The 17,229-nt window shown below is 32.8% G+C and overlaps 2 protein-coding genes across 2 annotated transcripts; one reads left to right on the top strand and one right to left on the bottom strand.

Annotated features, from left to right (window-relative positions):
* Nucleotides 1–3,313: 3,313 nt before the first annotated feature.
* Nucleotides 3,314–3,829, top strand: LOC127706576 (submandibular gland secretory Glx-rich protein CB-like). Its single transcript, XM_052211232.1, has one exon. It carries the CDS (start codon nt 3,314–3,316, stop codon nt 3,827–3,829), a length of 516 nt encoding a protein of 171 aa, XP_052067192.1.
* Nucleotides 3,830–6,568: 2,739 nt separating this feature from the next.
* LOC127705490 (uncharacterized) lies at nt 6,569–10,916 on the bottom strand. The gene is made up of 2 exons (XM_052209816.1): nt 10,774–10,916; nt 6,569–10,078 (listed from the first exon to the last, which is right to left on the bottom strand). The coding sequence occupies exon 2, from the start codon at nt 10,059–10,061 to the stop codon at nt 8,565–8,567; it is 1,497 nt and encodes a 498-aa protein (XP_052065776.1). The 5' UTR covers nt 10,062–10,078; nt 10,774–10,916; the 3' UTR covers nt 6,569–8,564.
* Between the last annotated feature and the right edge of the window lie 6,313 nt (nt 10,917–17,229).

Genomic DNA, 17,229 nt, shown 5'->3' with positions numbered 1-17,229 from the left:
ATTTCCATTCATGACTGATTGTTTATTCATGGTTGTTCATGAAATATTAATTTCCTAAGATTCGTTTCCTTGGTGAAACCGCAAATTTACGAATGGAATACATATTTTAGTGATTTGATAGAATATTTACCAAGAAAATCATGCTGACTTAGGGAGCATTGTATCTCTAAACTAAATTATTTTTGAAAATTCTAGGGAATACACTGAATTTATATTGAATCTTGACAACTTTACAGAAAACAATATAACCCAGTTTCTGATTCTCTTAAAACGAAAAACAGCTTTAATACTAGAAAATTATGTTTTTGTACAATCATTCATTAGCTTACATATAAACCCGAGGAATCAACTGATGATGCTCAATAGTATATTGGTACAATATCATTCTATGATTTGTTAGAGAGATATGGTCTGCCATTTTTGAAAGACGTATACACAATATTACATTTTTTTTTATAAATTTAGCATGAACATCTATTATTCAATTTTATATGATATTAAAGGTGTATTTAATTTGGATAATTGAACCGAGAATGACTATTTCGCAAACTGAAATTACTATTAGCTAAATTACTAAATGGTGAACATTTTTATAGATAAAAAGAGATATCTACATTTATTTAAGTAAAAGAATATAACAGTCTTTTTTATGCCCGTACATTTCACAACATCATACAGAAAATATGAGGCCTCGTTGGCCGAGTGGTCTAAGTAGTTACTACTGTAATCACGAGCCAGTCAACACTGAGGTTGTGAGTTCGAACCCCGCTCGTGCAGGTGCACTCGACTCCAATCTTAATTGACTAGGACTGTCAGTTTTCCTATCGAAGGTCGGAGGTTTTCTCCGGACACTCCGGCTTCCTCCACCAACAATAAAAACTGGCTGCCACAAAATAGCCCAAAAGCGGTGCTTAAAAGTGGCGTTAAAACACCAAAAATCAAAATCAGAAGATATGTTTATCTATACGAAAAATTCGACGGAATATAACTGACAATTGAAATTTTGATAGATTACTTGTATGCAGTAATCTCTAAATCTTCTTCAAAACTATAGCTGTACAAATGAGCCTATGGGAATGCAACCAGAGTATAAATCTCAGTAACCGAAAATTATACCATAACTATCTATGGTATAATTTTCACAATTATACCATGGTTTTGTTGCATCTGGACTTCGAAGAAAAAAGAATGAAAGCAAGACCTGGCCACGGCCGGCTGAATTTTTTGACATAGGAACAACAGAGTCAGCGCGAGGCCACTAAGCTGAATTGGCTGCTTTTCACACACCGATATAAATGAATGCCAAGGATGGGAATCTAACAACCGTACGCCAACTCCGTTGTCCTATATTTTTAAATGAAAAAAAATTTTGCTCCAAGAAAAAAAAAAACAAATAAAGTAAAATAAAAACGAATGTATTAAGCTTTATATTTGAATATATATTATACTGGAAAATATAAGTTGATTTTCGGTTATTGAGATGTATACTTGGATTGTATTCCCAAAGGCTCCATTGTACAGCTATAGGTTTAAAAATTATTTGATATACACTGCTGGCATCTAGATTTTAACGAGGTTGCTTAAAAGTAAAACTAATAATGTTTGACCGCTAGACTTAGATAGCGTCCGGTTACTCTAAATGAAGGTTAAATACTAAGGACTATCAATAGGAAACATGTTATTTTAATAGGTAACATTTTGAAAAACCTATTAATTTGTACGACTTGGGCTTTTGATACAAATTAAAATGTGGTATTATTCATTCAAAATCTTGGAGAGATTCTTGAGAAATTAATTTCCTCAGAATTATGAATGAATACTTAAAAATAAAAGCATTTTAAACATTCTCATGAAATAAAAAAAGTTAAAATTGTAATCTGGGATTCCAGAAATCTTTCAAAATATCAAAAATCTGTAGTCGCATGCTTACCACTGAATCTCTATTGTATCGTTACAGTCCTACATATTCGGCTTATGTCTGGTTTTTATTCGTTGCACAGCATACCCAGAACATATAATTCCTTCAACATTTTTTCATCTGTTACGTTATGCAACACCAATGTAAATGTGCATCCATTGCTGGAAGCCCGTGCTTATTTTAAATAGTAAGCGGAACTTTATTTGTAAGGCCCGAAAAGGATAATTGGCTGATTCTTATCAACATTATTTTAAAAGTGAAAAAACAAAAAATATATGAAATATGAATTCCATATTTTGGGATATGTTTTTGGTGTATCGTAAATTATATCATAGTTTTTGTTGATACTCGTCGGCAAACTCATTGTCGGGGGTTTCAACAAAAGCTATGGTATAATTTACGATACACCGTAAAACTATCCAAAAGATTTGAAATATCTATAACATGTTAGTACTTTTGATAAAAATCGAACTAGTTTTTGCACAATAATTTCTGTATTCGTATTTAGCTAATAGCTTAATTTATAGTATTTATGGCACCAAAGCTTTGATGATCATAAATAGATATGTGAAATGTATGTAATTTTATACTTTAAAATTTCATTTTGTACTTTTTTTTACCTAAATTTTTTTTTACTGATTTTGTATGCTCACATTGTTTATGTATCAACCATTTTATGTTCAAAACACGTTTTGTTCTTTTTTTTTAAAATTTTTTCAGAATTATAATTAAATCAGCACTGTACATTATAATATATGAATTATTTTTTTATCAACAGAAGCACTGAAAGAGGGCAAGATCGATCTAGTACAAACTGAAAATGAGACGGAACCAAAGGCAAAAGGGGAAAAAGAAACTAAAGAGGAGAAACAAACTCCAGATGACGGCGACCTACCTGGAAAATCTGAAACAGAAAAGCCAAGTGTTCCACCTCGACAAACCATTCAGCGATCACTCTCTCGAAAATCTATAGCTACTCCTGAGCAAACAGAAATAAACAGGTATAGTGTGATGAGTAATTCTTCGGTCATAACCAGACAGGCCAGTTGTTCTTCTATTTTGGTGAGAACATCACCTGATGACGCTAAACGACCGGAGTCAACAAGACCAGAATCAACTATGGTTACTGTACAGGAACATCCAGAAGGACCATCGGAGGAGATTGACTTACAAAAGAGGCCAACTCCTCCACCTTCAACTGGAAACAGTGCTACAATACATCCCGAGAAGACAACACCACCAACAATAAAAGCACCTCTGAAACGAACGATATCTAGAAACGCAATTGCCCCAATTGGTCCTTCAAGCAAGCCTATGAATAGACAAATATCTAAAAGTGTCATTACACCAACTGCACCTGCTTACAAACCGATGAATCGGCAAATATCTAGAACGATGTCAAGATCTGTCTTGCGTTTAGCAGAACATGCACCGATTTCTAAGCCTGTCATTCTAGAAGAACACGCTGTATCAAAGAAAGAAGAAACACCAGCTACAAGCATTGAAACATCGAAAGAGAAACAGGAAACACCAGCGACAAGCACTGAAACAACGACAGAGAAACAGGAAACGCCAGCCACAAGCATTGAAACGACGACAGAGAAACAGGAAACACCAGCAACAAGCACTGAAACAAAGACAGAGAAACAGGAAACACCAGCAACAAGCACTGAAATGACGACAGAGAAAAAGCCAGATAAAGCAATTTCTGAGGATGCAGGTGATGAAAATAAAGAAACATCGGATGCAGAAAAAAATCATGAAAAGGCTGAAAATCCAGTCCAGAATGGAACCAAAGCTGGTGGTGTAGATGATGAAAAGGCTGAAGATGGGACAGAGACAGAAGAGAAGGATTTAAAGGGAACAGAGGAGAAAATGATCGAGGACGTAGCTGAGATTCTAAACGCTTGACCAGACGTTTTGTCTTGTATGAAGTTTTATTTGATGTTGTGTAAATTTTTAGACTTTTCAGTCAATATCTTTGTTCGTTGACAATCCTTCTGGAAAATTCGTTAAAGAAAACTCTTGTGTGGCTTACATTTTCTAAAGGATCTTTTACATTACTAAGGGTGTTTTACGACCTTGACTACCCATGTGGGTCTCGCACGGTCGGTTCTTTTACTTTACTTTATCAGTGCTTGTCATTTATTATTATGAATAATGTTAGTTATCTCCTATCTTATACCTTTCTATCTTATTATTCAGCTTTTCACTATCGACAGAGTTAGAATATTTATTTTGGGATGGGGCTTAATTTGAAAAAAAAACAACAAAAAAATATGGCTTTTCGTCGATTTTTTTTCAATTGTTCAGATACCAACTTACAAAATCATGACGTCACTAGAACAAATTGATATAGAGACAGTTTTCTCTCTTAAGCATTTTTAAACTCTTGTGATGAATAAAATGCCATCAAAAAATATGTCGGAGGATTCTGATAAAAATAATATAAAAAAGAACACTTATCTAACTTATCAACCTTTGTCCTTTCTTTAAAATTTTAAGAAATTACATATGATGCAGTTCTTACTGTCATCAGCTGTATTTATTCTCCCTTTGTTTTATATCAATGAGGGTGTCTTTATTTTCTGCATTCTTTAAGGGTCCTTATTTTCTGCATTCTTTAAGGGTCCTTATTGTCTGTATTCTTTCAAATGTTAGGGCATTTTTATCTATCTTTCTCATTATTCTCTAAAATTATCGTGAAGTTTCAACATGATTTTACTATTTAATCTTTGTGTAATTAACCAATTTCATTATTCGGTACATCGTTCATTTCTGTTATCAGTATTTTATTACTTTAATCTTTAAATTTATCTTCCACACTTTATATTTTTGCATCCCATTATTCCGTATTCTTATAAATTTTTTCTTATTTCTATCTATTCATTATATTTTTGCCATGCATGATTCTCTATTCTGTAAACCCCATCGGGCTAGACACTCTTTAATTATGCTTATTATTTTCCCTTTCGTTTTCAATATGAACAGTGGTTTCTGTACTGCCAACGAATGGAATATTTTCTATGTTCTTTTCAGAATCTGCGTCTCAAAATCTTACCTCAAATAATGATTCTGTTGTCTAAATTATAAGAGGGTCTGGAAGGGGGGAGGGTCCTTCATTTATGTATTCTTTACTTTGTTAGGCCATTTTTCTCTATTCTTTATACTTTTTTCCCCATTATTCTCTATTCTTTATAAAAATGTTAGCACCTCACTATTCTCTATTCTTTATTTTTTGGTCCATTTTTCTCTATTTTTATATTTTAGCACCTCATTATTCTCTATTCTTTATTTTTTGGTCCATTTTTCTCTATTCTTTATATTTTTTGCCCATTATTCTCTGTTCTGCAAACCCCCATCCACACCCTCTTATAAGTTTTCCTGTGATATAGTTATTTGTTATATGACACTGGTATTGTTGTTTATTAAATAGTTTAGCATTGTTAATATTTCATAGATATATTGTCTGTTATAAATATTTTTTTATATAGTTGAATTGATTGAAATTTTAAGAAGCGTGTCTTGTTAATTTATCTGTTAATCTTGATACTAGGCAAATGAATTATTAAAGATTTAAATATTGAAAAATGAACAGACGCATTATTGATGCAATATATAGAAAGAGGTACTGCCAATTAACATACGTAAATTATTTATTCTAAATCTGCTGGATTTTTTTTATATCAAGAGTCTACAGAATATACGTTAAAAATGTCAACCAATTTAATGGGACCAAGGATTTATATAGTAAGAAGGATTAGATTACTGTATATAAATCATTCATGTAACATATATCCTTAGAATAAAAAAATGGTTTTGAGAATGTCGAAAAAGTTAAAAGGCAGAAACGCGAAAAGGCTTTAACACAAAAGGCGATAACGCTAAAGTAAAAACACTAAAAATACATAAAGATGAGGGAAAACACAGTAGGTGTCAAAAACTTGTAAAGACAAAAACGCATAATAATAATAATAATAATAATAATAATAATAATAATAATAATAATAACTGATAATTTAACACAGTTCTTATCCTACATTGTACTCATTTCTTTATAACATACACGCATGTCAGTTCCTGATAATGATCAGAATACAGTGTTGAACAATAATTTTTTGAAATTAGAATTATATATGTCTATAATCTACTTCCACTAATTTGTTTCTCTGTGATATGTTATATATTGTTTATGATTGTTATATTGTGTACCTTCAATCATCTCAATAATAAACCTTGTTTTAGTTGAATTATTTAGCTCATATTTACTCCTTTTGAAAAATGCTGCTGTATTACATATTAATACCCCTGTTCCGTAGGAGGAGTATATTGGTTTACCGTTCGTCTCATGAAATTTTCATCGCATTGATCACAGGAACTACAAATCAGATCTTGTTGAGATTAGGTGTCAATCTTCATATGAGCATGCTGCACGGTGTGATACGGTTTCAAATCTATCTTTCATCAACTTCCTGTTTACCGACAGTTTTATACATGTACAGTCTTATACATGATGTCGTGAATATGATGAAATTGTCGTTGCTTTTTTCTCTGGAACTGTGAATCAGATAATCCTGAAATAATCTGGTGTCGAGCTTCATGTGAGAATGATAACCGTGTGACAGGAAACTGTTTTAAAAATGATAAAGCTCACACCTTAATCTTTTAATAAATGCCTTATGTGGCAAACCCACTTGCAATTCACTCCATGATTACTTTTTAAACATTACATTAAACTGTATAATGTACCTGTATTACTGACTTTATTGTCATTTAAATTTTCTTTTTAAAGAAAGAATCCTCAATTTGAACCAAAATTCGAGTGGAAACCCTCTCAAGCTCTCCATAAACTATAAATAATGCAGTAGAATTTATATCAGAATTCTTTTACAAAATTTTAAGTACATTTGCTCAATTATGTCAAATTTTCAAAATTCGTATTTCAGCAGTTAACAAATACATCTGTTTATGTACATCTGACAGTATAGGTTTGAAATCAAATATTTATAGTTCAGAAGCAATTTCAAAAATGTTAGGCGAAACGATCTGCCGAACAACAAGGCTTGCATCTTTAATGTTCATCATAACAAATGGACAAAAATTTCTGTGTTTACACCCCCAAAACTACTTTGAGTACAGAAAAACCTGTGCAGTTGGAAAAGTTTTAAGGCCTAGAATCCACTAGAGATATAAAAATTAAATGCATTTTGTGTTTCAGAAAGATCAAATTTTTTTTTGGAATCTAATGGGCATTTTTTCATCACTTCCAATGATGGTACACCTAAGATATATTTGATACTGTCCACTCAGTTACACCCTTCAAATCATATTATACGATTGTTACCTGAGAGGGGCCATCTCAAAGGTTTAACCCAACTTAGTCTATTTTACATCTTCTGCAGGAAAGAGAAAAAATCCCCATCTAAATCAAAAAAAGATTTTTTGTTTCTGAAACACAAACTGCATTTAACCTAGTGGAAGCTAGTATTTAAAACTATTTTTTTAAATTTGCACAGGTTTATCTGTATTCATAGTAAATTTTTGGTGTAAACACAGCAATTTTTTGCCATTTATTATGATGAACCTTAAAGTATTTTTCCACTTATAGTTGCTTACTTCTACGTCATTTAATCTCCGAGTGTATATATATAAAATTGAGAATGGAAATAGGGAATATGTCAAAGAGACAACAACCCGACCAAAGAGCAGATAACAGCCGAAGGCCACCAATGGGTCTTCAACGCAGCGAGAAAATCCCGCACCCGGAGGTTGTCCTCAGCTGGCCCCTAAATAAAATTGTGTACTGGTTCAGTGAAAATGGACGTCACACTAAACTCCAAAACATATAAAGGAACTAGAATTAAAAAAACCATACAAGACTAACAAAGGCCAGAGGCTCCTGACTTGGGACAGGCGCAAAAATGCGGCGGGGTTAAACATGTTTTGTGAGATCTCAACCCTCCCCATATACCTCTAGCCAATGTAGAATAAAGAAACACATAGCTATACGCACAGTAAAACTCAGTTTAAAAGAATTCCGTGTCCGATGTCAGAATAGGTAACAAAAGAAACTAAGCAAAATGACAATGATACATAAATTAACAAAGGACTACTAGCAGTTACTGACATGCCAGCTCCAAACCTCAATTAAACTGATTGAAAGATTATGTCTTCATCATATGAAAATCAGGTACAATCCCTCCCGTTAGGGGTTTAGCATCATACCATCATAAAATATATGAGAAGAACATAACCCGTTTCATGCCAACAAATGGTTTTAGAATAAATGTGTTTATTTCCGATGCAAAGACCCTATGAGTGAATCAATATTAATACCAAAATATGCCATCCTTAATGACCTGACAACAGTATCGTATATGGTTGTTTCATTGGCAATTTTATCACAACTTCTTATTTTTATACGTTCGACGGTTTTTGAACCCCAAAAGTTAAATTATACTTCATGTAGTGAGTTTTTTTTTCGAGAATTATTTCTTTACGTTCTAAATTTTTAACATATTCTCTCACTCTTCAATATCATAATAATGCTTTTTCACATTTATAATACTAATACTTTGTGAATGTCTTTTTATATAGTCTATTTGAATATTTGTATAGTCTGTTATAACAAAAACTATACAATATGTTATTCTATGTCGTACAGTGCAGCATACCCGTCTGTTTCATTGCAAATCAATAAGCGATCTCCTTGTGCGTCGTAGAATAGTCCTGTTGGCCAGTTTAGGCCATCTGATTCCCCGCTCAACAATACTTTGTAACGTCGGCCATCAGGCGAAGTAACCATAACGTTATTTGTTCTATAACCGACAACAAAAACATTACCTTCGGCATCAGTCGCTATTCCCTGCTCTGAAACGACATTGTCATAACCGTAGCACCAAACTTCGTCGCCATTAAAGTCACAGCAGTTCACGGTGTCTTCTGCCCAGTCAGTATAATAAATTTTATCGGAATGTAGCGAAATATAAAATACGTGATCTACATTAATTGGAATGACGGCTATCAACTGTCCAGCAATACTGATTACTTCTATTCCCTTTCTGTAGACAACGACGAACAGATTTCCATCCCGATGGGAAATTCCCCAACAATCATTCGCGGTTTTAATTATTCTGTCACATTTATGTTTCGAAATGTCTAAAATCTCTAGTTGTCTACCCCTACCAAATGTCACTGCAACGCGTCGGGGATCGATTACAACAACATCAAATGGTTTATTGGAAACACTAATATCGTGGTGATGTGATCCATCTTGGTCGTGAATTACGAGTCTTTCGTTTTTTTCATCGACGAAAAGGAATTGGTTGCTTGGTAGTATGATACACTTCTGTACAGACAACTGGGCTTTATTCTTTATCCTAATATCAGTTTTAACTTTCAGTCTAATTTCAGCAATATTTCTTGCAGGATTGAGGTTTAATTTCAAATCTTCATTTTTACTAGTCAACTGTAATGATGATGATTTTTCGGAGATTGCAATCGCGCCAAAAGACTCAATTTCTAATACCATTAATTCTGCTTCAGTACTGGCGTCAAATTCTAAATTGGAATGTTTCAAGCCATGAAGGAGGACAGATAAGGGTTTCGTTAAACGCGTCAATTCTTTCTTCACTTTTTTGGCTATTATGAAATTTGTCGGTGATTTGTCTTCCTCGGCTATATTGTCAAAATTCATTTTCAGTGAAGCCAGCTTTGATTTCTTATTTTCAAGATCTTTAATGGTTTCCTCTATTTGAGCAGCCAGTTTTTCATGTGTTTCTGATAAATCATCCATAAGATCTTGTTGCAATCGATCAAGATGGTCATTGATTTTATCCCTAAAATGCTTAATGTCTGATGCGATATCATTCTTCTGTTCATCTAATTGTGTTCTGTTTTCTCGTTGATCTTTTAGAAATCTTTCTATATTTTCCTCCATGTCTACAGCGGCTTCCTTAATGTCTGTTAATTCACTGAGATCAGCGTCTTTTGATATTTGATCAACGTCAATTAAGTTACGACATCCTTCATGTTTGCTTTCAATGCAAAACTCACAGATGACTTCGTCGTGTCTCGGACAATAATAGTCAAGTTCCTTCCCATGAATAATGCAGTTATTAAATTTCTCGGTCAGTTCTGACATATTTTTAAATGTGTATGCTGAAATAAAAAATCAAATAAAAAAAAAATAGGTACACTCCTTTCTAAATCAAACAGTGAGTTAATACCGGTAGCTAATTTTGATTTGAAATTTCTTTCGTGAAAAGATAAAAGAATCTACCATAATGATTATGATACTTTTCCCGATGCCTGTTTTTATCCATTATATCATTGCATCGGACTGATACGCAGGGGTTGTCTAAATTCATTCAATTGTTATTTACAAGTGTTCACATGAAGTTTGAGAATAGACTCCACTATTGTCTAAACCTAGAAACTTATTTTATAAAGAAGTCTACTTTTTGTTTTTTTTTTAAATAAAGTTCCGGAATGAGGCGTTATTTCTAGGAATACTTCTTTGCGGAAGACTTCAGAGGTCTTAATAAAGTTTCCGTTAAAACAAAATTTCAAACTGTAAATTTCGCGAATCAAGCAGTAAACACAACTGTGTGCTTATTACGGAGTAGTTACAGGAAATTGTCTATCTCGTTCCTTGTATTAGCTTCAAAGCTGGCCATGACTTTTCTGAAATAAAATGCCAAGTGATAGCCATGACTGAAAATGAAGTAAATTCTTTATCATTATCTCATTATATCGTTAAGATATTTATTTTTCATTTATACGTATATTTATGAGACCACTTACTTTCCTACATGGTAACAAATTAAAAGTGTACGTTCATAAATAAGACTTACCTATAAGACACAAGACGATTTTGGTAATAGTCTAGATCAAATACTAATTCACATACATCTTTTGCATATTCAAAAATCAATGCATTGACCCCAGTAATTGTTACAAACCTTGGTGGAGGGTATCTGATACAGTTTTAAAGGGTGTGTATATTTAAGTGTATAACCGTGAAGGTTTAACACAATAAAAGAATCATCTTAATGTGTGGTGTATTGTCATTAAGGCTTTTGAATATGATCAGTCAAATCAATTCAGTTGAAAATATCTTTCATCAGTTTACAAAACTAAATTGGAAATATTTCAATCAAATTAAACAACATGTACTATCTTTAACTAACAAGGTATATATTTAAAACATCGGTGGTGACTTGGTTTTGAATTATGTAGTTTATCAGTTTAAGCTTATCTGAAAACGGACATTTTAATTATTTGTAAAAATAATCATGACTCTACATGTATCTACAGTATCGGGATGACATAAATACTCAGGGGGAAAAAAAATAAAAAAAAATAGAAATTGTTTCAAATTTCGAAGAAAAAATGTTTCTCTGAACGTTAAGATGATTCCATTGAATAAGTTAGTTTTAACGACGTCAAAACTACACAAGATTCATTTTGAAAATTGAGAAATTCATTCAGAAATATATCTGTCTCTTGTGAAGCTTTGGTATCGATAAGCTTGCTGGGTTTGCATCAGGACTTCGATCACTTCTTACGTTTATCATGTTGAATTTGAGTAAAACTGAGAATATATCTGGTTCAGCAGACTGTCGGTCTTTTCTTTGATGGTACTTTTAAGTTGTTTTTGTACTTTTATATCATATTATATAGAGACAAAAATATACGTAACATATAAATACAAATAAATGAAAAATTAAATGTTTGGAGTACACAACTTTTGAAAAAACAAACATGTCATGTTTTTACCTATGAATGCACTTTTGCACTGTTAAACCTAATAAAAAATACCAGGCTTGTATTTATTACGAGAGACGCGCCTTTCGTTTACATACGGATCAACAGTGGCGTCGAATCAAATCATTTGGAACCAAATCAAGTTAAAGAGTATTAAAAAACGAAAATTACGAAAAGTTGTGCCAAATATGACAAAGGAAATAATGCTTTGCTGGTGATACTCTCGGAAAAGAAAAGTCCACCAACAGTGGCATGGACCCAGTGGTTATAAAAATTCATTAAAAATACCAGATTTATAATTTGGTACACCAGACTCGCGTTTCGTCTACATAAGACTATGGTATGTAAAATGGTTGTAACAATCACCACCGACCAGGTGGTACATCAAAGAAAGTAACCAATAACTGTATAGTCTGATATCCTGAAATCTGTTTGAGATTAGAGAGAGACACAAAACAAATAAGACATGCAATATGTTCGTCACTTTATGTTAATTACTTGAAGATTTAATAACTAAAATCATAATGTCGTGAATATTCTTGAAAAAACGAATAAGTATAAAAATTATGTGCTCATTTTGTATTCGTTTCGCTGTTTATATTTTTTATATAGACTCAATAGTTTCTAACAAGCAACTTCTCGACGCTTTTTTTGGTTGGTTTGTAAATTGATTTGAAATGAAATGAGATTTGGTCATCGAGGAAAAGTTTGCGTAACTTGTCCATGACACAGTATACTATACACATAAAGAAAGACTGGCATACTATTTTGGTCCCCATTTGTCGGTCATCAGATTAAAACATTTTAATTCACGTTTGCATAAAAGATATGCAAGACATAACAGTCTATACATTGTTGCAAAATAACGCATCTAGTTCCAAAATGAATACTGATGACGTTTGCCATCCACTTAAGTTCCCCACGGATATCATTAATCTAATGTAAGCCATCCACATAATCTCATTAAGAAAAAAATCACACATCTAATTAAAGGGGCATTTAAAAAGTCAGAATGCAAATATATATGTCCAAACTCTTTTAGGTAATTTTTTAGTAATAACAAACAAAAGAACTATGTCAATTGGACCTGTTTTGATACAATGACTTGACTTGAATTTTTACTAGAAAAATTTTTTGTTCGCTATGGAGATTCCGCATATCGTCAAGTTATCGGAATTCCAATGGGAAAATCAGCAAAGAACCATCGAAACACCATCTGATACGAAAATATTTTTAATAACACTTTTAGATATTTGGATGATATATTGGCTCTCAATAATGACGACTTCAGTATATACACTAAAGAAATTTATCCTGCTGAACTGACTTTAAATAAAACTAGTACTAAACAATGAACACTGCCCTTTCCTAGGTCTTAATATCTATATTTAACGGGAAGATTAATACCAAAATTTACGATAAAAGAGATGATGTTTCATTTCCTATTGTTAATCATCCAATTTAAGATGGTGACGTTCCCTTGTCACCATCTTATGGTGTTTATATATCTCAACTTGTTCGATTCGCTCGTGTATGTAACAACGTATTTGATTCTATATTACTTAAAAAATTATCCCACCAGGGTTTTAGATATCACAAACTAGTAAAAAAACATTTTCCAAATTTTATCATCGGTACAAGGACATCATTCGTAAATATAAATCAACATGCAGACATCTTATACGTGTAGGTATTTCACATCCAATCTATTATGGTAATATGCTATACAAAGCACAAAAGTGTCGTCATCTACCTCAAAAGCTAACCAAACCTTTAAACAGACTTATTCGGAAGGGATATAGTTACGATACTGTTGTCAGGTCATTAAAGATGGCATATTTGGAATTGATATTGATTCACTCATGTGGTCTTTGTATCGGAAATAAACACATTTATTCTAAAACCAGTTGTTGGTATGATACGGGTTATGTTCTTCTCATATATTTTATGATGGTATGATACGGTTTATGTTCTTCACATATATTTTATGATGGTATGATACTAAACCCCTAACGGTCAATCAGTTTAATTGAGGTCTGGAGCTGGCATGTCAGTAACTGCTAGTAGTCCTTTGTTAATTTATGTATCATTGTCATTTTGCTTAGTTTCTTCTGTTACCTATTCTGACATCGGTCTCGGACTTCTTTTAAACTGAGTTTTACTGTACGTATTGCTGTGTGTTTGTTTATTCTACATTGGCGTAAGGTATAGGGGAGGGTTGAGATCTCACAAAACATGTTTAACCCCGTCGCATTTTTGCCCCTGTCCCAAGTCAGGAGCCTCTGTTCTTTGTTAGTCTGGTATGTTTTTTAAAAATTTTAGTTCATTTATATGTTTTGGAGTTTACTGTGACGTCCATTTTCACTGAACTAGTAAACATATTTGTTTAGGGGCCAGCTGAAGCCCGCCTCCGGGTGCGTTATTTTCTCGCTATGTTGAAGACCCATTAGTGGCTTTGGGCTGTTTTCTGCTCTTTGGTCGGGTTGTTGTCTCTTTGACACATTCTCCATTTCCATTCTCAATTTCACTTATGTTCCCCAAGGATATCGTCAACATAATGGTTGCCATCAACTTAAGTTCCCCAAGGATATCATTAACCTAACGTTAGCCATCCACTTAAATTCCCCAAGGATATCATCAACCTAATGTATGCCATCCACTTCAGTTCCAAAATGATATCATCAACATAATGTTAGCCATCCACTGCAGTTCCCCAAGGATATCATCAACCTAATGTAAGTCATCCACTTCAGTTCCCCAAGCAAATCATCAACCTAATGTTAGCCATCCACTTATGTTCCCCAAGGATATCATCAAACTAATATTAGCCATCCACTTATGTTCCCCAAGGATATCATCAACCTAATATTAGCCATTCACTTAATGTTCCGAAAGAACGACTAACCTATAACCAAATGCTAAACATCGTTGATTCAATTGTAAGTTTAAAGGAAATGTGAAACCTGTATTAACCATTTCCTGAACTTATAGCACTTTGAATATTCAAAAAAAAGAAACTGGAGATATACAAGTCTCCAACTGAGGAGAATTGATAAAAAGTAATAAAACAAAAATACCGAACTCAAAGAAAAATTCAAAACGGAAAGTCCCTTATCAAATGGCAAAATCAAAAGCTCAAACACCTCAAACGATTAGAAAACAACTGTCATATTCCTGACTTGGTACAGGTACTTGATAAAATGATTTCGGCTCATCAAATGAACAAAAGCACCTGGATATTGATTGACCCGAAACAGATTAAAACTAGAAAGGGATGGACTTACACATTTCATGTTTCTTACACCTAAAGTTTCAGACTTTTAGTGTGCATCACATCATTATCACTTAAAGACGAATTGACGTAAGCAGGAATGGCATAAGGATCTCGCTTGAGTTTTACAATGTTATATGAAAACTCCTTGACCAAAATTGAATCGACGTTTTGAACTCAGCACTGTTTATAACTATAACTACAAATGGTTTTTGTAAACCATTTGTAATTCCCTATCCTTTATAAAATTGGCATCTACATTATTAAAAAAACTAAGGTTTCAACTCTCTCTGGCAAAGTTGACCTACGAAGGATTTGCAATTATTATAGAATATAAAAATTAGCAGATGTGGTATGATTGACAATGAGACAACTATCATTGCAATTATTATAGGTCCTTTTTATTGGTCATATAGCTCGTCAACTTTTTCGGTTCTTTTATATCCTTGGCTTTCAAATATTTGGCTTAGAGGGTTCCTGATAAAGGTAAATCGAGAAAAGCCCACCGGACGCATGAAATTTATAACGTGTTGTTTTCATTTATTATTTTTCAATATAAAGAACGAAGGATTAATAAGTCCAATGCTTTTCCCTAATTTATTTTGAATGACCGATTAGAACATAGTATATATACATGTAACAAAGGCTTTGCTGTAATTGTATGATTGTTGTAATCGTATAAAAGGATAAAAGTATTAACAAATGAGAAATTTGTTTATTAGTATTTTAAATTCTGGTTGGACTCATACGGTCATCCGTTATTTGATCAGGTAAGTTGTATATTTAAAAACTTTCCTTTTATTATAAATGCATGCATATAAAGTGATAATTTCAATTAAATATCATAGAGTTTTACAAAAATACAGAAAAAGATTCACACAAAGGGGCAGAGAAGAAGAAAAATGATTTATAAAGTTGAAGAAAAGGCACGATTATTTGATTTTTTTTTTAATTTTGATTATTTCGTACCGAAAAAAGAATCATTTATATAATTGCAATAACTGAAGCAATTTTTGCAATTTGTGGTAGATGTAGCAACCTTTTCATATATCTTTCTTTTTTAATTGCAGGTCGTATACTGATTAACATAGCAATGCAACTGCTAATATTAATCCTGTTATGTTTGTTATCAAGTGCAGACTCGAGTAACTACGAAAGGTTATTACAGGTATTGAAAAATGTTGGAATCAAAGAAAAATCATCAATTGCACGGAACGCTTTTCATGAAAGAGGTCAATTAGACCGTAAGTATTCAAACTACAGCTTCCAGTGTTTATTATGAATACCTTGTTTTACACTATATGCATTGAATATGATTATAACTTTAATACAAAGAAATAAAATGTAATGTATCTAGACTGTATTCAGAGCAGCAAATATAGATAGGAAGATACCAATAGTGCAATATAACACCGAAAAAGACAAACCACAAAGAGAAAGGAAAAAAAATTCTATAAAACATTACTCAGAAAAAACACAGTATGAGCTCATTACATCTGAGGGAACAATGATGCTCATTACATCTGGGAGGGAACAATGATGCTTATGAAGAGCATTCAGTTTAGACAGGATTCAAAACTGAGTATAGAAGAAATGTAAGGCATTATTTCTGACTTGAAGCATAATTCAACAGGCAGCAGTTGCATGGTATAGACGTAACATAAGCAGTCATTCTAATAAGTTGTGTTAAAAGGTATAAAAACCCAGTAAGCTATCGATCAAATTTAGCTAACTTCCATTATTTTTTTCAGCAACATATAATATGACTGTGTAAAAACGGTAAAAACATCCTTTGGTTTTCAGGCGTACGAAAAAAAGTTTTGTGTTTCCAAAAATGTCATCGATAAATGTTTAGTTATTAATCGTTTTACATACTTTTCAGCAACTTACCATGCTTATATTTGTGAGAATCAGTTATGGACTATTAAATGCCCTGTTGGATATATCATTAGAATTATTGAAGCTAATTTTGGACGAAAGGATTCCACACATTGTCGAGGAAGACATGCTGAACAACATTGTTACACGGCATGGGCTGTGCAGACGCTACGTTCTCACTGCTACTGGAGACAAAAATGTACTGTCTTTGCCTCAACAAAAATATTTGGAAATCCGTGTACCGATGTGGACAAGTATCTGTCTCTAAGTTATCAGTGTGAAAATATCTCAGGTAAGGAGAGGCTTGTGTGTGTTTTTATCTGGGCGTCTTAAAGACAGATATGATACATGCATGCTGACTTAGGGGAGGGAACATGATAATTAAACTTAACCC

This window comes from Mytilus californianus, unplaced genomic scaffold (genome assembly GCF_021869535.1).
Source record: "Mytilus californianus isolate M0D057914Y unplaced genomic scaffold, xbMytCali1.0.p SCAF_6, whole genome shotgun sequence".
Classification (NCBI taxonomy): domain Eukaryota; kingdom Metazoa; phylum Mollusca; class Bivalvia; order Mytilida; family Mytilidae; genus Mytilus; species Mytilus californianus.
The sequence above is the reverse complement of the archived record's forward strand: the minus strand, read 5'-3'. Positions and strand labels throughout refer to the sequence as shown.